General features: G+C 37.4%; 1 protein-coding gene across 2 annotated transcripts in view; it reads left to right on the top strand.

The window, feature by feature from the left end:
- The first annotated feature begins 1,845 nt into the window (after nucleotides 1-1,845).
- exoc2 (exocyst complex component 2) overlaps nucleotides 1,846-22,988 on the top strand; it is a 34,000-nt gene continuing 12,857 nt past the window's right edge. Inside the window, exons 1-21 of one of the 2 annotated variants that reach the window (XM_036581912.1) lie at nucleotides 1,846-1,911; nucleotides 5,622-5,749; nucleotides 5,893-6,069; nucleotides 7,149-7,275; nucleotides 7,945-8,058; nucleotides 8,399-8,523; nucleotides 11,035-11,115; nucleotides 11,738-11,883; nucleotides 12,124-12,205; nucleotides 12,526-12,628; nucleotides 12,714-12,832; nucleotides 15,548-15,661; nucleotides 16,345-16,469; nucleotides 16,571-16,639; nucleotides 17,691-17,848; nucleotides 18,443-18,564; nucleotides 18,893-18,954; nucleotides 19,064-19,144; nucleotides 21,970-22,029; nucleotides 22,236-22,297; nucleotides 22,382-22,448. In XM_036581912.1, the coding sequence (XP_036437805.1) occupies nucleotides 5,632-5,749; nucleotides 5,893-6,069; nucleotides 7,149-7,275; nucleotides 7,945-8,058; nucleotides 8,399-8,523; nucleotides 11,035-11,115; nucleotides 11,738-11,883; nucleotides 12,124-12,205; nucleotides 12,526-12,628; nucleotides 12,714-12,832; nucleotides 15,548-15,661; nucleotides 16,345-16,469; nucleotides 16,571-16,639; nucleotides 17,691-17,848; nucleotides 18,443-18,564; nucleotides 18,893-18,954; nucleotides 19,064-19,144; nucleotides 21,970-22,029; nucleotides 22,236-22,297; nucleotides 22,382-22,448 (2,112 nt within the window). In that variant the 5' untranslated portion in view covers nucleotides 1,846-1,911; nucleotides 5,622-5,631. Of the gene's footprint in view, nucleotides 1,917-5,621; nucleotides 5,750-5,892; nucleotides 6,070-7,148; nucleotides 7,276-7,944; nucleotides 8,059-8,398; nucleotides 8,524-11,034; nucleotides 11,116-11,737; nucleotides 11,884-12,123; nucleotides 12,206-12,525; nucleotides 12,629-12,713; nucleotides 12,833-15,547; nucleotides 15,662-16,344; nucleotides 16,470-16,570; nucleotides 16,640-17,690; nucleotides 17,849-18,442; nucleotides 18,565-18,892; nucleotides 18,955-19,063; nucleotides 19,145-21,969; nucleotides 22,030-22,235; nucleotides 22,298-22,381; nucleotides 22,449-22,988 lie in introns of both variants that reach the window. The other variant, XM_036581913.1, reaches the window with a different exon arrangement.

Here is a 22,988-nt window from a genome sequence, read left to right as displayed (position 1 = left end):
TATATTAAACCATGGTTTTATCATGAATTCGAATATGTTGTCTTATGGTAACTAACATACATTACATGTTTAAATTGTTATACTTTTAAATGAAACCACCACAGTTTTACCAGTTTTACTGTAAGAATAACAAAATCGCACTTAGTGTGATATGCAATAGGTTTTATATGGTTTTTATATGTATGTATACATATATATATATATATATATATATATATATATATATATATATATATATGCATGCACAAGGCATGCCATGACTACTTGTGAACATTTAATTTTAATAGTTTTCTTTCCCAAGATAATGACTAATAGTGTCCATTTCAATATATAGTACACTTTACAGACGAAGGAAACAAAATCATGCTTTTTTTAAATAATCTGATTATGAAGTGAAACTATAGTAATTGAAAAAAAGCATATAACCATGGTGAGCTATTGAGCATAATTAGCATTAAAAGAATGTTGGAGCTAGTAGTGTAATAACAGTAACAGTGCTTAAACCACAGTAGTATAACCATTTCTCATAAAACTATGGTAGAGATGCTATAATAACCATATAAATAAATAACACGATTACCATGCAATGGTTCACAAAGGAGATATTTAACAGTTCTGTGGGGCAAAATAGTTATATAGTTATATAGTTGTATAATAATCATTTTCATTGGTGTCAATAGGGGAAATATTTTACATACATAAACTGGACCTACTAAACCAAGAGTGATCTAAAGCAAAGCATGGACTAATGGAGGAGTTGTGTCAGTCTATTGCTTTATTTAAATGTTTTTAATTAAAAAAAAACCTCAATGCCCCTTGCGTGCCTGTTTCTGTTGGTATCGTCCTGCTGGAAGTCTTACATAATTGCAGGATGTTTATTCTGTGTATGAGGACAGATTTTAGTGAATTGCGCTGCACAATAAGATGTTTTACTTTTCTTTCATTCACATCATTTCCTGAGAAAGGACTCGCCAGCTTGTCATAGTTTGCTACCCTTCACCACCCCACCTAATTTTCCCTTTTTCACTGTGTGTTTAAAGTACAATTTAGTCATTATGGCAAATTACCTTACATTTAACTCAGTTATGTATTGTCCAAAGGTTAAGTATAAAACCAAATAAATATATAAAATAAATATAAGGTCTACAACATAGCCTAAGTGTAAACACAGTAATGTGTTACGTAAAATATCTGGCTTGGTAGAAGAGTATTAGCCTACACTGTACTGGCCTCAGTCAAAGTGTTTGAATTAATTTTCTGACTTAATCTTTCTAAGCTACATTTAACTCTTCCAAAAGCTGTGAAGCCTGTAGCATGTAGAACTAAGACACATACAAACACACACAGGCATAAGCAAGCCCATGTCAACTAAATGAGACCTTTTGATCATCATTGATTGATAGTCCACATACAGTATAGTGCAACTTAGACCACCTGAGGAAAAAAATGTGAAAAAATGTGTTAATCTGGTCAGTAAGCATTTATTTGCCCATTATTATGAAAATACTTACATTAGAATAAAGGCAAATAAACAGAACAAACTGAGATGTCATCTCTATTAGTGTATTAACGTATTTATAAACCTCTCCTTCAGGCAGCCCAGCACAGTATTTATATTTGTAGCCACCTGGATGGTCATGTTATTAGTTTCACTGCTTTTATTCTAGTCAAATAGGATCTAAGGAGGGAAAAGGTTTTGTGGCTGGTTTATGTCCTACACAGAACTGAATCTTAAAAAGTACTATTTATATTTCTTCACTGAAATAATTTTTCAATCCGTTAAAACAACACTCCAAGCCTTTTCTTTGCCTACTTGCTCCGGGCGGGGCCAGAAACCCAGTGAACCGGATGTGCATTCGGAGACCAAAACAACCAGAGCCCGTCTTCCTGCTGAGCTGAGAGCTGTGGAAGGTTCCGTGAGTTTTCATTAAATATTAGATAAATGAACAAAACCCTGCGGTTGCGGTTCTGCAGCTATAAGCATATAGATGCTTAGTAAACAGTCTGTTCGTAAATGTGTTTTCTCTGCGTGCTGGAGGGAGAAAAGGGGCAATCTCTGCTCTCCGATGTTAGCTTTATATGCTAGCCTGTCAGTTTCATTTTGCTGACTTGTTTTAGCCTAAACGATCAGAAAGGATTATTTTCATAATTTATGATTATGATTTATAATTTTTGCATTGGTATTCAGTTATATTGATCTGAAAAAATCTACCTGAATGCAAATCCTGTTTTGACACAGAAAGCATTTGAAAGCTGACACACCCAGCCCTGTTCACTCGCTATGTAGCTGATAACCTTAGCTAGTAGTTAGGCTAGCTGACTTTGACCATTCAGGGTTTGACACAGCATTGACCGTGTTTTAATACGCACCTACATCAGCAGAGCTGTCAAACAGCAGTGCTGGTGGGAGACCACAGCTCTACACGGTGTAGAGCGGTCTCATCTAACCTTTGAACGCAATGAGGTTTCAGCATATTTTTCAGATACACTCCTAAAAAGATGGTTCTTCAGGTGTTCTGTAGTAGTAAAGATAATGCTTATATATAGAACCATTAACACTCAAAGAGCCATTTGCATTCTTAAATGGTTCCTTGCACGGTAAAATGGTTCTTCAGATCGATGGAGAATGTGTTGTATGTGGCTCTATGTAGAACCTTTTTGAAAAGGAAAAAAAGAGAAATATAGAGGAACCAAAGGAGGATTCCTCTGTTGTTACGAGCTTGATTCTGGTTTCAAAAAAATATTCTGTGTAGGACCAAACACAACAAATTCTTCAACAATTTAAAGAAACATTTCACCATGCACAGAACTATTTAAGACATGGTTCTTTAAGTATTCATGTTTATATATAGAACAAAAGTCTTTACTAAAGAACCCTTGAAGAACCAACTTTTGTAGAAGTATACCTTTCAAGGCTGAAGTTTGACTGTCTGACTGCTTTACGTACAGCTTCAGCTGCAATGTAATGCTAAATACTTCTGTGTGTTAGTATGGCAGGCTAAGAATACAATGTGCTGATTAAGTATAATAACTCTGTACTCATTATATAATTCTTAGAGTTGTAAAATCAGGTGACACCCGTGACATCCACCTTTAATACATAAAATATATGACTGTAACTGCTGTCAGTACAAGGGCTTTGAAGGACCTTGATTTTCATGGTATGATAAAGTATGATAACCTAGTTGGGATTTCACAGTCTCAGTATTAGACTACCATTTAAAACACTAACAAAATGTTATTAAATGTGTACATAATCTTTCATACAGCTATTATTTTGAGCATTTGTTTTAAACAATATATACATTTTTCAGTGTTTTGTAAAGTGAGGCTTTCAGGTGCAAAATAGCTTTATCTGTTCCCCTTTATGAATTGAACAGAAGTAAGAAAAAAACAAAGATTTAATCCCACATTTAAATTAGTGTAAAGTTTTTAGTTCCTATAAATAATAGCCTCAATTATATCATGTTTTTGAGGAATTTCCACAATGCAAACTTGTTGTCATTATGAGCTAAAACAAAAAGCGTCTGCATGAGTGACAGTACACTCAAGAAAAAGTCTCTGCAGCAGCATTTAGCCAAGCAACTAACTTTACTAACTTTTAACTTCTGTGTGAATCAACAGTGTGTGATTATGAGCAGATAACTGTCAGATATTTATTACAGTAATAAACCATGACACTGTAACAAGCCTAGTCTTACTAGCCGAGTCTTAAATAATATTATTATTATTATAAAAGAAAGAGGAGACAGTTCAATTGTTATGAATGTGGTTGCTTGTATTGCGGGACGTCCCACTCTTTAATAAAAAGGTCTAATCAACTTGCTGTTTTTTGGTGTTAGTGTGAAAAAGCCTTCCTTGTTTTGGAGATATGTAATGTGGGCTAGCCTGTACCATACAGAACACATTAGACATTCATTAAGCTTTTATTTTTTTAAAGAGAGAAAATCTCTGCTCATAGCTGCCAGCAAATACAGTTATTTTGCTAGCTTAGCCAAAAACCCTTTGTCAAAAACTCTCTCTCTGTCTCTCCTCAGCAGGACTAGTGTGGCAGTTCCAGCCCATGTTCTGTATATTTTTGTGCTTTTTCTAGCACACCTGTTTTAGCTTATTGACTAATTGCCTTCACGAGCTGATACAGGAAAAATTGAAATATTTAAAATATGCAGGGATCAGGAGCCACTACTCTGTGACAGGGTTCTTACTTTTCCCTGGAACTGAACAAGCCTGAAATGTAAATAATTAGAGATGGCTCTGGTCCGATATCTAGTGTCAGTATCAGGCCAATACCAACAGAAAATGCTTGGTCAAAAAGAACAGATCCACACTGGTTCTGTAACAAATCTGGCCTGAAATGTCACAGAATTGCTAGTAGCGCAACATAACATGAAGCTGAATAAAGTAGATCACATGGTTTCAGAATTGGAAAAGAAAAAGTGTGCAAATCACACTCTCTCTGTTTCGCTTGCTCTCTCGCTATGCATATGTCTCATTCGCTCTCTCTCTCTCTCTCTCTCACTCTTTCTCACAATCTCTCTCTCTCTCTCTCTCTCTCTCACCCCCACTCTCTCTCCGTCCATCCCTCCCTCCATCCTTCCCTCCATCCATCTCTCCGTCCATCCCTCCCTCCCTCTCTCCTAATACTACAGACCACACAGACACCCAAACACATTCCATGATCTCACAGAGAAAATAATGACCCTGGAGAGAAAAAATATACATTCATAGATAAAGCACTGCTGAAGTGTATGGTGTCCGGGCTGCACTGCACTCTGCGTATACACACACATGCACAGCAGGGACCGGATAGACTGATTTATTTGTTCTCATCTGCAGCGTTTTCCTCTGCCTTGCTCTATAAGTGCTATGAGTGTTAGAGTACCTAGTTCTCAGGTGCTATTACAGAGCTGAATACCTTGCTAGTCCAGCTTAGCTTGTAGTTAGCATCTTTCTTTTCTTTCCACAAACACAAAATAACAGCATAAACGAACTGAATTTAATTAAATTTTAAGGTCTTAGAATGGAAACCTATTGGAACTCAAGGATCTTGTACTGAACAACCTTGACACTGATCACCCAGAAGGTTCCCCATTGCATTGCAGAATACACATGCTACCTCAGATTAAGGATGAGATGTTAACATTATTAAATTTAGTCACAGTTTGCTTTTCTATAAGTATATTTTGAGTGTTAATAACTAGTGTACAGTAACTGGATAAACTACATAGTGACTAGTAAGTAGCTGATTGGATGCCATTATCTTATTTAGTTTATTTTATTAATGGTTTGTGTCTTCCTGTTCCCTCTTAGACAGTTTATTTGACTATTATGCACTATGAATGAAAATATCCTTTTACATTGTAGCTGTTTCTGGCACTGCTGTTTTACTGGAGCATTTTGTCTGTTATGACTTGTTTGTAAAGTTTAGAAATTGTAGTGCGTATCGTGCTTCGTGAAAATATCTTAATGTGTTATGGTATAATTTACTCTTACCTCAGATGAACTGCCTATATCAAGCTACATGTTTGTTTAACATTAAGTGTGTATGTGTATATATATATATATATATATATATATATATATATATATATATATATAAATTTTTTTTCTTCTCTTTGTAGGGTATAAACCATGTCACGTGCCCGACAACCTCCTCTAGTGACTGGCATTTCACCCAATGAGGGCACACCCTGGACTAAAGTCACTATCCGGGGGGAAAACCTGGGCACTGGACATAATGACCTTATCGGTAAAACAATAGGGCATTGATCATAAAAAACTTGCACTTTCTTCATAGTCTTCATTATTTATAAATATAAATTAACACCTCCAGTGTTTTCTAGGCTCAGAATATGATGTGAGTAATTCTCTTTCTGCATCCCCCTCTGACAGGTCTGTCTATCTGTGGTCATAACTGTCTGCTGACAGCTGAATGGATGTCTGCGAGTAAGATTGTGTGTCGTGTTGGTCCTGCTAAAGATGACAAGGGGGAGATCATTGTCACAACCAGGAGCGGAGGCAAAGGCACATCCACCGTGTCTTTTAAAGTCCTCAAGCATGAGAAAATAGGTTGGAAAATGCACTTGCACATCCCTTTAAACTGACATACATCAGCACGCTCTGATCTGCCTATATGTTTAATCACATATATTATATAGAGATGCACCTACCAAACTTTATATCTCATGATACCCATTCTGATATCTGAGCTGACATTTTGTTACCAATCCTCTAGAACAGGGGTTTTTAAACTTTTTGAACTGAGGACCCAAATGAGAGAATTGATACCAAATTGGAACCCAAGCAGAAAACCATTACTACTCTGAGTTTAGGAAATAGCTCCCTTTCTACTTCATATTTGTCATGTCCATCATATCAGCTATGTTATTTTCCATGTCTAGATTGGTTGGAGGCAGAATTATTTGTTATAATTTATTACATTTATACTGTAGAACCGACAGTGGCTTGTCCTGCTGTAGCATATTTAGAATTACAGACAGCTTTTCAACAAAACAAGATGTAATCAATTCTGATGTGCTTTTTTATCATTCTGAGAACACACTAAAAGAAAACTAAGAAATTGATTCACATGCAGTAACAGCAACAAAGTTAACGCCGACAAAGCTTCAGCTTCAAAAAACAAGCCAGAAAAACTACAGGAGTAACCACAACTGCGCAGGTCTGATTGGTCAGCTTGCTCAATAGTGCTTCCATGCAACACTAATCTAATTGGCTTCAGTTAAATGTTTTTTTTCCCATGAGCTTCAGACTCGATATGAAAGACAGTATCAATAGGCACATGTACATTTTCCTACTTTTTTTCCCCACCTGTAAAAATTTGTCTCTGTATGAAAACTCACCACACATTTCACACTTGGGCAAACATGCTGACTCATGTTCAGTGTCATATGGCAACCCAGCACAAAGACATCTGCAAACTATAGTTTAAGACATACTGCTCTAGAAGGTATGAAAAAATTATTACAAGTTTGTGGCAGTTGTAACTAAGAAACTGCATCATATGTGAATCATTCATGTCTGGCCAATAAAGTTAGTGTTAGTGGAGATGCCAGTCCAGTTTATTGGATCGGTACATCACTAATTGCAGTGTTGTGTTTATGTGTGTGCGTATGTGTGAATATATGTAGGTATTTTGGACCAATCTGCTGTGTGGGTGGATGAAATGAACTACTATGACATGCGGACTGATCGAAACAAAGGCATTTCCCCTCTGTCTCTGCGGCCAGCCAACCCACTGGGCATCGACATTGACAAGTAAGTAAAAAACACACTCACGCACATACACACTCTCAAACAATAGACTGTAAAGGTTGAAATATAGTGTAGAAAATGCAGTCCATACAACTGCAATGAAAAAACCTTTAAATACACGTGTGGGGTTTTAAAATAGCTCACATACACAACTAAGGCAGATGCTGATACAGAGACTTGGGTTCTGTCATCATAAACACATGCTCCCGCTCTTACTCATACACACATGCACAAACTCACACACACACGCTGGACATTTCTGTACACAGCCACATATAAAGCAGTGCTGGGTGTTTACAGAAATGGATTGTTCTGTTTACAAGGAAGGAGGTCTTGCAGAAACTAGAAACAGCCTGTGTGTGCATGTGTGTGTGTGTCTACCTGAATGATGTCACAGGTTGATTATTTCCTCTCGTAGGAAGTGAAACCCTTCCTTCCTATGACCACATCAATCTCAATAAAGAACACTGTATGTGTGTGTGTTTTAATGTATTTATTATGTAGATTTGGTATTGATTAAGTCATTTCTATGTTATACATACTACAAAATGATTAAATTAATAGTAATACATGTACTAAAATTGCATTCCTCCGTAATTGTTATTGAGACATCCAGACAACAACACCCCTGTTTTCTTGCTAAAGATTGTGTAAATCTCTTTGTCTCCCTAGGGGAAAGGTTCCTCTGAAGGATTTGGAAAGTATGTTCCCAGGGATGAGTGGAGATTTCACTAGTGAAAATTTTTCTGCCACTTGGTACCTCATTGAGAACCATTCTGCCACCAGGTTAGTCAGCACATCCATGTGTCCTACTGTAGTATTACCTGTTGTACTTATAAGTGTATTACAGTGGCAGCATGCAAAAACACAAATGTAAGCTTAAGGGAACAGTCCCATGAAAAATGTCATTTCTACATTTCCCTCCTTTACCCCAGATGTAGTCAATTAGTCAAGACATGTTTGGTCTCTGAAGTTTACTTCTTTAGCTTTAGTTAATAAGCATATATCCTTCCTGTCAACACTGTGCAAAAAATGTAATCTTAATAAAAGGTGATGTTGTGTGAATTAGATCTTTTGCAGAGCTTTTCCTTTAACAGAATAAATAAGTGATGTTTCTTCTTGCTAGTTTTGAGCAGCTGCGTATGGCAGCGGGCAATCTAAAGAAGCAGGCCAGTAAGAAGAATGAGGGCAGTCTGGCCTACGTAAAAGGAGGGCTCAGCACTTTCTTTGAAGCCCAGGACGCTTTGGCTGGTATGCTTAGACACCTCACACTCTCATTTTAATACCCTTTCGACAACGACAGGTGTGGGGTGGGCCTGGGTGGCGGAGCTCGGGACTTGTGTTCCGGAGCCAGGGAGACGCATTGCACAAACCACAATAAATATCAACAGGAAAAGGCTTTAGATAAAACTGCCATAACTATATATATATATATATATATATCTATATATATATATATATATATACATATATACACGCATATATATATATATATATATATATATATATATATATATATATACGAATTGTTACCAAAAATTTATTATTGGTTTAGTTGAATGCATCAAAAGTTCTAACCAGGCATCCACATCAGAGCACAATTTACCACTTCACATGGCCACTAGGTCTAAAAGAGCATTGATACCTCAGAAAGAGATCACATGTAGAACCACTTCAAATTATCGATTAGTAAGGCTAAAAGGCTATAGGATAAGGCAATAAGAGGCTGGTATATCATGGAGGCAAGACAAGGCTGATCAGTGTCATGTTAATGCAGCATAAGTGAAGCACAAACAGCTTTGAAATCAACTTAGCTCTGTCACGTAAATGCCTAAAAAATTCTAGCATGTTTTCTCGTTTTCTTCTCTAATTAACCCTGTCAAACTGATCGTCTCGCCGCTAATCCATTCAGAGAATTTAATGATGGCCCCTTAAATCTGCCAGCAGATGAGCTACATATGAACATGTTCAAATTTGGCAGAGTAAAATATATGAGCATGTAGAATTGGAGTTACTGCAACACAGCAGCTACAAGGCAACAAGATCATAACATTTTAGTAACAAACTATTTAAATTGTAGTTGATTGCTATTGGAGAAGGGAGTGAGCATTTCAGTTGAGTTTATGTTTTGACAGATGTAAGATGTAATGTCCAGCACAGCCATGTGGACTGAAACTGAAAATCTGTTCTGTCAGAGCATTGTGGCTGCCTACTGGATATATTTTGGCCTACAGTAATGCATACTTAAATTGTGGTTAATTTTACAGTTAAACATAAATTTTAAGAGTAATACTGAGAATTATTTGTGTGTCCAAAGCCTGTAAAATGCTGTTTGGGCCATTCCTAGAAATCACAAAGGTCACCAAGCAGAGGTCAAACAAAGGAAGAACTATTTTAAGGTGCGCGTATGTACGATTGACAGGCTCTTTGGTGGTTCTTGGGGTGCGGCAGCAATAATGTTTGGATGAGGTTGTAATAAGGCTGTCATTGTGCTAAGGGGGAAGCTGAAGAGCATATAAAGGAAGCTGCGCAGATTCACAGTGAATATTCCCAAAACTAAAAACGGGTGAGTCAAAACACAGGGCCGGGACACAGGAAATGAACTGCACAGTATTCCGGACCCCAGGGGCCTAGAGGTTAGCCCTGACGTCAGCGCTCAGTCTGTGTGTGTGTGTGTGTGTGTGTGTGTGTGTGTGTGTGTGTGTGTGTGTGTTTGTGTGTGGTGCACATAGCGCACCAGATTTCCATTGAAATCATATGTGGAAGTGCTGCATTTCAACATGTGCAGAATAGCCTGCTATTGTGTGTGTGCTGTGTGTCTGTGTTTATCCACCTTATTTTTCATGTTCATGGCTGAAATATCTGGTTGGCTAACGGAAGTGTTGTTCGTTACTGTTTTAGCTAAGTTAAGGAATGTTTGCTTAGTTTTTAAGTTATTGTTTTATGTTCCATTAAGTGTCTCTGAAGTGTTTTGGGGCAGCATGCAGTTTGCGGCTGTCACTGCAGCTGAGTGAAACTAAAATGTTACAGCAGTGTTACGAGTATAAACCTGTCAGGAAAGTGTGGCGCTTCAAAGGATATAAATATTGCTTCGTTGTTACTGCTTAAAAAAGCCCACAGCATTAAGCATTTCTTTACAGGGTTATGCCTTACCTGACGGTGTAAACAAAGTGAAAATGTTAAAATGAAACGAGTTTGGTACAGTAGGTCATTTGTGTAGGCTATAAATGGAATCCTGTGTCTGAAGCGTTTCTCTCACATGGTTTCAGGTTTTTGTTGACAGATTACTAACATCAGCACACAAGCATTCAAACATGCTAACAATAAAGATTATATACATATTTATTTATTGATATATTTCTAACATGTTAGGATGTCGTTAGCATTTACACTTTGGCAGAAATTCTATCCGTAAGAAACTCAATTCATTGTTGTGCATAGGAAAGGTGGATAGACATACATATGTTGGTAGCAAGTATTATGTACCTTTTTTATAGATGACTAATTATAATAGTCAACTAAGTAGCAACAACTAACAGTCATATTATTTTAAAGCTGGTGGCAAGCAAGCATAATGCACAAACATAAAAAATTAAATACTATAAATATAAATAATAATAAAAACTCAGGACATTATAATGTTATGCTACCATAAGGTACACAATACTGCTGGCGATTTCCTTTGGTGGTGCCAGTTTTGTTTAAAGGAGCATTTGAAATTATTTTCCTCTCCTTTTATCTTTTTTCTGTCCCCTACTACAGCAATTCACCAGAAGCTTGAGTCAGATGGTACTGAGAAGGTGGAAGGCTCTATGACCCGACGTTTGGAGAATATCCTCAACAGTAAGATCAAGAAATTGTTTGCTTAAACGCATATACACATCGAATAAACTTGGGCTTGGAAGGAATGCATTCTGGATAAAAAACACAGAACCACATTTATGTGGTATTCACAAACTCTGTCTTTGCATGTGTCAATGCATGCTTTTATGCATTCATGCAAGTATGATAGAGAAAGAGAGAGAAAATAGCCCCCAAGTTCTCCTGCTGCATGTTAATTTGACTGATGTGATGGTAGGTCAATAAACATGATCGTTTCCTGCAGCTCACATAAATAAACCAATCACACTGACACGCTTTCATCCTTAACCCCCTCCCCTTCCTCCCAGTGCCTGCCTGTCACTCTTTCAACCAATCCACGGTGCTGCATGGGGGAAAATGAATAATTTGGCTGACTTTTCTGGTCAATGTTTTTATTGTGGTTAGAGGGCTCGTTCTGATTAAAAGTATCTGACCTCGTGCATGTAGCATAGCCTTGGCCACCCAGGCAGAGAGTGAAAGACCAAAAGAGACAGACAGAATGGGTTTCATCTGTGAGAGAGCTTAGGACTGTAAACCTATTTTATGTTTTTCTCTCTTTCTCTCTCTCCCTCTTTCTCTCTCGCTCTCTCTCACTCTTTTTCAGGGGCGAGCAACACTGCTGATACTTTGTTTCAGGAGGTTCTGGGCCGAAAAGATAAAGCTGACTCCACGCGCAACGCACTCAACGTTCTGCAGCGTTTCAAATTTCTCTTCAACCTGCCCCTTAACATTGAGCGCAACATTCAGAAGGTGGTGTTTAAAATGCACAATATACATGCACTTTTACATGTTACACATAGTTACTGTGAGCATATTTTCAGCCAATTTCAGCAGAATAGCACTGAGGTGTGTCTGTTTTTTTGCTAAAACTGCTCTGCATTGTACCTGTCACAATAGCTACAAATCTGATAGAAAATATAAGGAAATATATTGGTAGTATTATTTACAGACACTGAACCATAAAACTGTTTCCCTCTCTCTCTTTCTTAGGGAGATTATGATGTGGTTATTAATGACTATGAGAAAGCCAAGTCCCTGTTTGGGAACACAGAAGTTCCAGTCTTCAAAAAAGGTATATAACTTTATATATATATATATATATATATATATATATCGTTTTAAATATTTATATATAACGCTGTAATAATAGTCATATCATCATATCAACATTTTACACTGTAACCGTTAGGGTTTTAATCGACAGTATTGAACACTTTCAATTAAATACAGTAGTAAGTCTTTTGAGTTAATTATTTTATATATGATAATCATTCTAAAAGCTGAAATCTCCTACCCATTTGCCTGACCTACTTCTTATAATGCAGTGCTTTAAAAGAGAATCTAAACTCAGTAACCTGTAACCGGTGATGTGGTGTTGGGGTATTTGTGCAGTGTATGCAGAGGTGGAGACTCGTATTGGTGCTCTGAGGAATCTGTTGCTGGATAAATTACTGGAGACGCCATCTACTCTGCATGACCAGAAACGCTACATCAGGTACTGTGTGTGTTTGTGTGTTTGTGTGTGTAGCTTTACACATAAAAAAACCTCATGACTGCTACATGATGTTTCCTTTTGTCAGGTACTTGTCGGACCTGCATGCTCCAGGTGACCCAGCGTGGCAGTGTATTGTGGCACAACACAAGTGGATATTACAGCTGATGCAGAACTGTAAGGAAGACTTCATCAAAGAGCAGAGAGGTATGCACACACACATTAGAACTGGAGGTATAGTCTACTGCTGCCAGTCTAAGGACCTTTGTGTAGCCATCTAAGCACCATCCGTTTCAAAACCGACTTCACCTCATGACTCGTAATGCGTAGCACCCACATTTCCCAAGTGGCCACTCGCAGGACAAAGGGGAGGAGGGGACAATAAGGAGTGGAATTTTCAATGGATCTACACTTGCCCTGGGTAAAGCTAGTCTGTTGGGCTCAGTAGCTAGTTATGTGACTTTGTGATGCAGAACTTGTTGCAACCGTTAAGATGAGACTTGGGATTCACCCAAGGGGAATTTGTGAGACCAGTTGGACGAGAGTGTGTTAAAAACAGTATTGAAACAAAAGTTTTTGTTCTAGGCGTCTTGTTCTTGGTGTAGGTCCACCAATCCAGTGGGCTTTGAGTTTGAATCTGGTATAGGCATGTTAAATATTAACAGTTAACTGACAAATGCATACATTTTCAACCAATATTTTCAGTTAAAAAGCTAATTTAATTTACAACAAATCATGTAGATATGTTGGTACTTCTTAACAAATTTGACTAGGGTATTTAGCCACATGACAGCAAAGGTAGATGTCATGTTGCTTCTGTTGACTTAGCCTTAAGCTATAACCTCAAATGTGTGTGTTAGCTAAAGGTTAGTCTATGTAGCTAGTCTTACGATAATAGCACAAGTAAATACAATACATTTTGATACTCTTATATCTGTTCCTTTAGGCTGTGTTTTTTCATTTAGTAAAGCCTAAAGCTTTGTTTATATAAAACACAGTGCTGTGTTTGATTTTTGCTTCCTTGATTTTAAATTTGTGTTTAATCACTGATTAACAATGGTTTATTATCGGTCAAAAGAATTTGCTAAAGTTTGTGTTCCTAGTCTGGTACGACTGCACTCTCTGCACAGTTATGAAGATTTTTAACAATTAGTTTGAACGAAATAATCAGAAATCAGTTCTATTAGCACCATATTGCTGTTTCAAGCATGCAGTGCCACAACATTGAATGCAGTGGGAAACAAGAACATTTACTTTCACCATAATGGTTTGAATTATGAAGCTAAATGATCTTAATCAGAGTCAACAGGTTTCATGGTTTATGGATGTAATGGTATCTTTACTCTCTTGGGTGTGGTATCCCTGAGTAGACTGTACACATGGGAGAATGTGGTGTGCCCTAGTGTGTTAAGTGTGTGTTTAGACAGGGAGCAGCACATGTGTGGTCTAGTCGTGACCCCCATAGAGAACAGGAAGTGCTCCACTCTAGAGAGTAGGGAGTAGAGGAGGAGGGGGAGAGAATGTCTGAGAAAGATAGAGGGGAACAAAGATGGAGAAAGAGAGAGAGAGAGAGAGAGAGAGAGAGAATTGTAAATGAGTTGTTGAAGGACACCAGGACAAATTAAAACTGAAAGAAAGAAAAAGAGAAAAGAGGATGCGAGAGAAAGAGAGAACACTAAAGACATGGGACACCTCAATCAATAGTGATAGCATAGCATATTTAATTCTTCTGTTTTCTTGAGCTTTGATTGGAAAAGTGTGTGCGTACATATTTGGATGCATATACATGCGTTTCTTGTCATTGTCTGTCTGCTGTTGTTTTTTCGATCTTGTGTTGTGCTCCTCTCGCTGGGTGCCTTAGAGTTTTTCAGTATCAGTAGAAAATTGACAGGGAAGTGAATATAATTCCTTTAGCACCATCTGCTGCTGGTGAAGAGAGAAACATAATTGTCTCTCATTTTCTTCTCTCTCTGTCTCGCAGGCACATTATCTCATTTATGGATGCAAAAACTAATCAACATTATCGATAAAGTCAATGATAAAAAAAATGTTGGCAACAAATCATTATCAGTTAGTTGGCTTGATGACGTTTGTGCTTCCCGTTTACATCATGATTAAAAGGGGGAAGTACAAATAGTGGGGACTGCAGTACAGCGTTGTGCACCACCCAAAAAATTTAAAACTATGAACGCGCTTTACTTTAGTGTCATCTAAAAAGACCATTTCCTGTGTGACATGTAAAACTGAGCTCAGCGGGCAGCTTAGCCCTCATTGTGTCTTTCTCATGTATGAGAGAGAATTTACACAACATCCACAGCAGAAACTCGGCTTGGTGAGATACTAATGCTTTATTCAAACGGCAGTTAAAAGTGAAAAACAACATATCGCTGCCTAATTTTCAGCTAATACAGTTAGTAATTTAGTTTAACGGATAGAATAAGGAGTGTTGGCTGAAGGGATGAGCTGCAGTTTAAAACAGTTGGCCTAAACTGCGCTGCTAACCTACATGGTTTACTTGCATGGTTACTGCTGTTTTACGTGCGTTGCACTGCTTTAGGTCTTCGTGTCTGACATGGCTGGTGACTGGAATCCATCTTGGACTTGGATATGTTGTTCCTTTTATTGTTTCTGCACTTTTCGAAAGTAGAGTTTTCAGGAGCAATGTACAACATCTGTTACTGTGCTCTTGATAAAAGCTCTTTTTTGAAAATGTTATTATTTTCTAAAGAACTTAATTAATTAATTAATTAACTAATATAAAGGAAGAATAATCCTTGTGTTTTAATTGGTTGAATGGAACATTATATCTTTAGGTTTTTGATTAATCATTATGGACTGGCTAATCTGATTACAAAAAGATTCACAACCCTTTTCTCATTCTATGTGTCTTCCTGTTTGCCCCATATTGTGTCTCGTTCTCAGTGGGTGGCGGAGGGCTGGAGCTGGATGGAGAACTTCGCTCATCTGCTCTGAGCAGGATCAGTCACACAGCATCTCTAAAGAGAGGCAGCAGCTTCCAGACACCCAGAGATGACTGTGAGGACTTTTACTGATACCATTTGTTGATGCATACACTGGCACTGAAAAGTTTGGAATCAGTGTTGTCAATAATATAAAGGCAATACGGTGGCAGATAAATGTATACAATTATTATAATATTCTTCTCCTGTTCAACGTCACAATTTTATAATTACAGATAATTAGTAAAAATCTGTAAAATAAAAAAGAAACATTAAGAAATTTTGTTGCCAGAATACTCGACTAAAATATTGACTAAAGCAACCTTTTGTTCTCTACTTTTGGTTATTTAAATCTGCATTGTTTAATTGTTAATAATATGAAAAGTGATTCCAAACTTTTGAACACTATTTACATTGACATATGAACATAACATAGAGGTGTAAATCTGTAATTTCGCAACCATTTGACTATTTACACTTATTTAGAAAACAATTATAATATCCCCAGCTTCACTGTGATTTTGAGTATTGTGGTATGACTCTGAATGTTTTTTTTTAATGGACAACATACACAAATGTTATTAGAGGAACTATTTACAGAATAGTGGGATATACATAAATATAAATAAAAAGCATGCCAAGCCTTGTTTATGTTTAAATCACATGCCACCTTCACATGCATTGTTACCTTTTTTTTAATAGTGTTTTAGCAGCATAGTAGTACATTTGGAATAACATGAAAGTAATTCTCTGTCTCAGCCTGGCACTATAAGAGCCCTCAGCAGGTGAGGTTTGTGGAGAAGCTCTCAGATGTGGTCATCAGCCAGCTGCCAAACTTCTGGAAGCTGTGGATCTCTTATGTTAATGGCAGCCTCTTTAGTGAGGTATGAGCGCATATACACCCCACACAATACAATCTGTAACTTGTTTTGATTGTGTTTTTATCTGATTGGATAAAAGCTTTGACTTGTGTGCTCCCTGACAGACTGGAGAGAAGTCGGGCCAGGTGGAGAAGCTGAAGAAGAATGCCAGGCAGAGGCAGAATGACTTTAAGGTGAGTGCCACTGCTCCAGTGTATTTCAGCTTTAAATTAAAATAAAAAACACATTTTATTCATTAACACAAAACATTTAACTTTTTTTAAAACAGTTATTATAATAAGTATGAAAAAACATTTAAAGTTATGCCTGACACTAATGTTTTTAATTGAGAAATTTTGACATTGAAGTGAGTAGTTTTGACAATGAAGAGTTCAAAAAAAGAACCAAACAATAAAAGTTCACTCAGTTGAAAAATAACAAAAAATGCATAACATGACACAGATTCTAGAATATATGATTGAAAGATTGAAGATAATCAAGAAAGCCTTTAAAAAGATTTCCAAAAAGTAAAGGCCTGTCACAGTTATTACTTAATTACCTGATCACAATTCTTTGGATAAAATTTCAATTATTTAAGCTGACTGCAGTTATTTTCCACAGTCTTGTACCATCGAAACATGCAGAACGCAGAATGGATGTTTTTATCACTTTGTTTGAGAGAAATTAAAAGAAAACAAGAAACACATTCACTGAAACAAGATGTGGGTCTTTAACTCATTACAGAACACTAATTAAAGAACTCAAGTTCTTAACTGTGTACCATAACACGCATTCATGAATTTTAACTGAGTGCTGTAACACGTGTAGGGAATTTTTTGTTTGTTAGCTAGAAAGTTAACGGTTAACTTTGCGTCTATGCTTGTAGAAATTTTTTTCCCTCATATTTTACAGTCTCAAGAAAAAAAAAAAACACATGTAAGTTCTGGTTGGCAAAGCATGTAATTCTGCATAACTGTAGAAACTAGCTGCTAGGAAGCAAGATAGCTAATCAGCCAATTTAGATACTTCAGTTGCATAAAATGAACAAAAGACAATTAAATCTTGAATAGCGATTATTTATGACAGTTAATCGTCAGCTAAAATTTTATGATCGTGACAGGCTTACTCAGGTACAGCCGTTGTTCAGATATAATTGTAACAAGCTTATTGCCCATCCACATTTGTTTCTGTTATTAAAAAAATACTCTTGAATTTATGTTTGGATGTTTATATTTCTGTGTGTAGGGCATGATTGAGGAGGTGACTCGGCGTTTGGTACAGTTGGTGCGCGGGTCTCTGCTGCCCACCACTCTCCCTCAGGATCAGAGGCGCCTCTATGGCGGCTGGGATACTAAGACCATCCTCACTGGAGCCTGGCTCACCCAGGTTATACACACCATCAGGTGGGAAGGCTGAGAAAGATAAAGGGGTCACTATTTTTATAATTTTTATTTTTTATTTTTATTTTTTGCCAAAAAATAATGTTGTTCATGATGCATTCAAAAATTGTGGCTTTGTCCACTTTAACTCAATAAAGTCTGCCCATAGTAAAATGGATTGGCATGTGAAATTGGAGCTTTCGATGTTGATTATTTTGTTTTCTATCACTGTACAAAAGCAACATGATGCTGCCTTTATTGCTCAGAAACTACTGTAGTGCATCCAACAATAAAGGCAGCATCCAACAAGAAAGGCAACATGATGCTGCCTTTATTGTTGGATGCACTACACTAGTTTCTGAGCAAGCTTGCACACACATTCAGAATGGAATTTGTAGCAGCAAACAACAATAGCAGCAAGAGCAGCAACAAAAACTGACTAAAATGTGAAGATATTTTTTTTGCTCCAAATCATACTTTATGACAAAATCTGAAAGAAATTATTTTCTTTAAATTAGTAAATAAACTCAGCAACAGAACTGAAATTTCTAGTTTTTAACAGAGAAGAGTATAAAACCTTTCTCTTTCATAATCTCTCCCTGTCTCTGTCTCTCTCAGGCTAACTCATGAGGCTCTCTCAGCTCTAGAAATTCCTAATGACATGCTGCAGGTGATTCAGGACCTCCTTTTGGACCTTCGTGTGCACTGCCTGCTGACCACCCTGCAGCAAACTGCTGAAGGTGAGACGTCATAATAGACAATTCAGATATTCAGGCTTCAGCAGACATGTGCATAATAACCTCAGTGATTTTGCATAATGTACATAAAATTGTGTCACCTGACGCATAATGGCCAGCAGAGGGTGGTAAAGAGCAGGTACATTCGCTACCTTAAGGCAGCATCTGGAAAGTTCTGAGTGTGGGGATTACCCTGGCTGTATGGTGCAGCTGTGCTTATAATTATTTTAAAATCTTAGATCGATCTTGACTCTATGATTAGCATAAACTAATAAATGCTTCGTAGCATTTGTATTTATATTTGATTTTTGATCGTATGCGTATTGTCCAGATGTGAAGAGACTTCCTGAGAAAGAAGACTGGATCGTTGATAATGAGGGAATCACATCACTGGTACTACTTTATTTATGCTGTAGTAATCATGATGAAGCATATGTTAATGCCAGGATGTGAGTATTCTCACAATATGTGTGTATATATTTGCATGTATTGTGTGTTTCAGCCAGCACAGTTTGAGCAGTGTATGGTGCAGATGCTGCAGTCCCTTAAGGAGCCCATGGAGTGTAAGCCTGGAGAGGTCAATGTAAGAATCACTGTTTTTATCTGATACATTTATAACTTATAACTGATTAATTTGTCTGTCTCATGTCACGTCACTGTATGATTGTGCTGCCGTTTTTGTGACCGGGAGGATCAACATATACACTATATGGCCAAAAGTATGTGGACAGCTGACAATCACACCTGAATGAGCTTGTTGGACATGGCATTCCAAAACCATATGTATTAATAGGCTTTTTAACAAGATTTTGGAGTGTGTCTGTGGGAGTTTTTGCCCATTCAGTCAAAAGAGCATTTGTTAAGTCAAGCACTGATGGTGAACGAGAAGGCTGGCCTGCAATTGATGTTCCACTCTCTTAATTCCAAAGGTGTTCAGTGGGGTTGAGGTCAGGATTCTCTGAAGGCCACTGGAGTTCCTCCAAACCAAACTTTTTAAACCATGTCTTCATGGGCCGCACTTTGTGCACAGGAAAATAGTCCTGCTGGAACAGTAAAGGACCTTTTCCTATAACCGTTGCCATAAAGTTAGAATCACATAATTCTCTAAAATGTCTTTGCATGCTGTAGCATTAAAGCCCCTTGCAACATGTTTGTTTTAATAGCACAGACACTCTGCAGAAAAAGCTTTTAGTATTGTTACATTCAAGAAATATATAGAAATTAATACAATTTAATAGTAGATAAATACTCCAGAATTTCTGAGCTGCTGTCTGCTCAGAACTGTGTGATTGTGTTAGAATGCCAAATAATTAACAGTGGCATCTCCCAGGCAACGTAAATAACTTGCCACCAGTGGTGAGTGACACCGCCTATCGGTGTGGTTTAGCTCTACATGTTTGAGTTTCCCCCGCAGTAAAATAGACCACTTCACTCTTCTCAGCTGGTCTTTGAATTGTGAGTAGAAGTTCATAAATGAAAAACAAGCTATGTAATGTTCATTTTAGAGATTACACTTTGTAGATCACTCATCTTATGACATGGAGATAATTATACAGTCAGCACTAACGTTATCTCTGTAACCCACAGCTAAGTAACTAACTGCTGGGCCTTGCTTCTGAAATGGGGGTAACACAAGCTCCCTTTACAAGTCAGCACAGGCGTATTTGCAGACACAGTGGAGAAATTTCTTGTGTGCCTTTTTATGTGTCACGCATGTGGAGTACAATTGCAGGGAAACCTTGAGCCTTGGTGTTAAGGGAGTAGATAACATAACACTAAGGTAACGTATCATTTTATTCCTACAGTTAAGGTGGACTGCTACCTATTGTGCTCTTGTAAATGAAGTTGATCGCTTATAGCAGGATCCTGCAACAGGGGGCTAACGCAAGTAGAAAGCAGCTGCATCTACGCTGCAAAAATTTAAAGAAGCTAAAATAACCTACTTGCTGGGAGTTTTAACTGGGACAGGGAGCAGCAAGGGAACAGTGACTTTGAGGGAGAAGAACACAAGTAGCTGACATGCATATTGCCAACACTTATTGGGGCCCAAACCCTAAAAAACAGCCCCAGTCCATTATCCCTCTTTCACTAAACTTTACTGTTGACACTATGCATTTTGGTAGGTAGCGCTCTCTTGGCATCCGCCAAACCCAGATTCATCAGACTGCCAGATAGCAAAGGGTTATTCTTCACTCCAGAGAATATGTTTCCACTGCTCTAGAGTCCAGTGTGCTTTACAGTACTTCAGCGGACACTTGACATTGCGCGTTGTGTGCAGCTACTCGGCCATTGAAACCCATGTCATGGAGCTACTGATGCACAGTTTTTGTGCTGATGTTGCTTTCAGAGGCAGTTTAGAAGTATGTAGTGAGTAATATAAGGGAGGTGTTTTTTTACTCTCTGTGCTTCAGCACTTGGTGGCCCTCTTCTGTGAGTTTGTCTGGTCTGCTGCATTGTTGGCTGAGTTGTTGTTTGTCCTAAATGCTCACATTTCACAATAATAGCACGTACATTTTTTATTTTGATACACATTGATTTTATACACCTGTTGGCAATGAGTGTGGCTGAAACACCTGAACTCAATAATTAGAAGGGCTGTCTGCATACATTTGGCTATATAGTGCATTCCGATCATACTCAGCACAATCAACACAGTTGCCATATATAACAGAGTTGCTAATCTACCTAATGTTAGAAAGTAAGGCAACAGCGCTAGTTTCTAATTTTGTTCATAGATAACTTTACATATTCTCTTTGTTGTTTACATACAACATTTTTTTATTCTCTAAAGCTGCTTGCCCAATCAGCACTGAAGCAGCAGGCATTAGTAGTCCACTTTTAATAATGATCAGAGTTTTACCAGGGCATGGGGATGGATGGTGTACAGAATGCACATATATTTGTAAAGATTACATTTTAACAGACATGCATCCGCAGCAATTTTAAATGGTAGGCGAGTGTAGCAAAGTACTTTTATTGGTACAGCAAGAGTGTTCATGTCTGAACAGGCAAAAAAGTCTCCCATATGGTAAGGATATGTTATTCCTGTTAAGTCAGTAACTACTAGGAACTACATGCAAAAAAAAAAAATATTTATTTATTATTATTTTTTGTAAACATATCTCTGTTTTACCAGAATTGATATTCTTTCTTTGCTTTCCCGTTGAAACACAGCAGAAGACATAAATACATAAATGTCATAAATACAGTCACTGCAATAAAATAGTCACATTTTTTAAACAAATGAATATAAACTAGATCATTTTATGACTGAATAATATTGTATCAGTAATATTTTGGGTGTTATGCTAATGCTTGTCACTTCTAGTCTCATGTCTAGATGGATATCATTATCATATCACAGGAGAGCTACTATACTCTCTCTTTCTGTCTGTCTCTACCGTATAGGTTTTTCAGCAGGAGCTGGCTCAGGACGAGGCTTGTAAACTGTGTGTGGGCATCATGAAGGTATTGTGTGTAGGAGAGGAGGACAAGTTGTGCGTTTTCACACAGCAGAATCTTAGATTGTTTTGATTTATGGTGCAAAGAATATGAATGAGTATGATTCCAGCATTGCATTTAAGAAAGTCTACTGGATTAGGTGCATTTCCTTGTGGACTACATATATTTTACATTTATGGGGCTAATGTTTTTTTGTTTTTTTTTTCCCCCAGGCTTTCATCAACTGTCTGGAACAGTTGAGCACTAAGACTGATGGAGATATTGATACATCCCAGTAAGTTCATTCAGTGTAAGAGAGAGTGTGTGCATGCAGATCTATGTTTACTTGTTTATTTAAAACTTTGATCTCTTTTTTTAGTTTGCCTGTGGATATGGGATCACCTGATGTCTTTGGAAGCATCCACGAAGACTTCAGTCCATCACCAGTAAGATACTTTCTCCCTTTTCCTTGCTCAGTAGAGATGCACCAATGCAGCTTTTTCTCTCCCATTACTGACATCTGAAATCTGATATCGGTGATCTGATAAGGCATTTGTTTTTCATAAAAAACTTGCTTAGAAAAGCTTTTCATAAAAACTTGTTTTCGTACAAAAATACTTACATAGAAATATACAGCAAAGAAATATTACAAGGAGTTGAATTAACAATAAAATTGTTTTTAAAATTATGCTGTTCTTGGAGGTTCATTGTACTGTCATCCTGGCTAATAAACAGTATCAAATTTAGATCTATTTAAAAAAGTCAGTATCAGTGCTGTATATGGGATTGGTGCATCGCTACTCTCGTCTCCAAAATACAATAAAATGTGCTGTTGAATGTACATGTACTTCTGACAATATAGGTGAATGTGCAGTATGTAGTATAGTCTAAAGTTGGCTTTACATGTTGAAACTTTGAGGCCATTAGTCACAATATGATGGTTACATAAAGTAAATAGAAAACAATCATGCAACATAGGATTACTC

This window comes from Colossoma macropomum, unplaced genomic scaffold, assembly GCF_904425465.1.
Source record: "Colossoma macropomum unplaced genomic scaffold, Colossoma_macropomum, whole genome shotgun sequence".
Taxonomy (NCBI): Eukaryota; Metazoa; Chordata; class Actinopteri; order Characiformes; family Serrasalmidae; genus Colossoma; species Colossoma macropomum.
The sequence above is the reverse complement of the archived record's forward strand: the minus strand, read 5'-3'. Positions and strand labels throughout refer to the sequence as shown.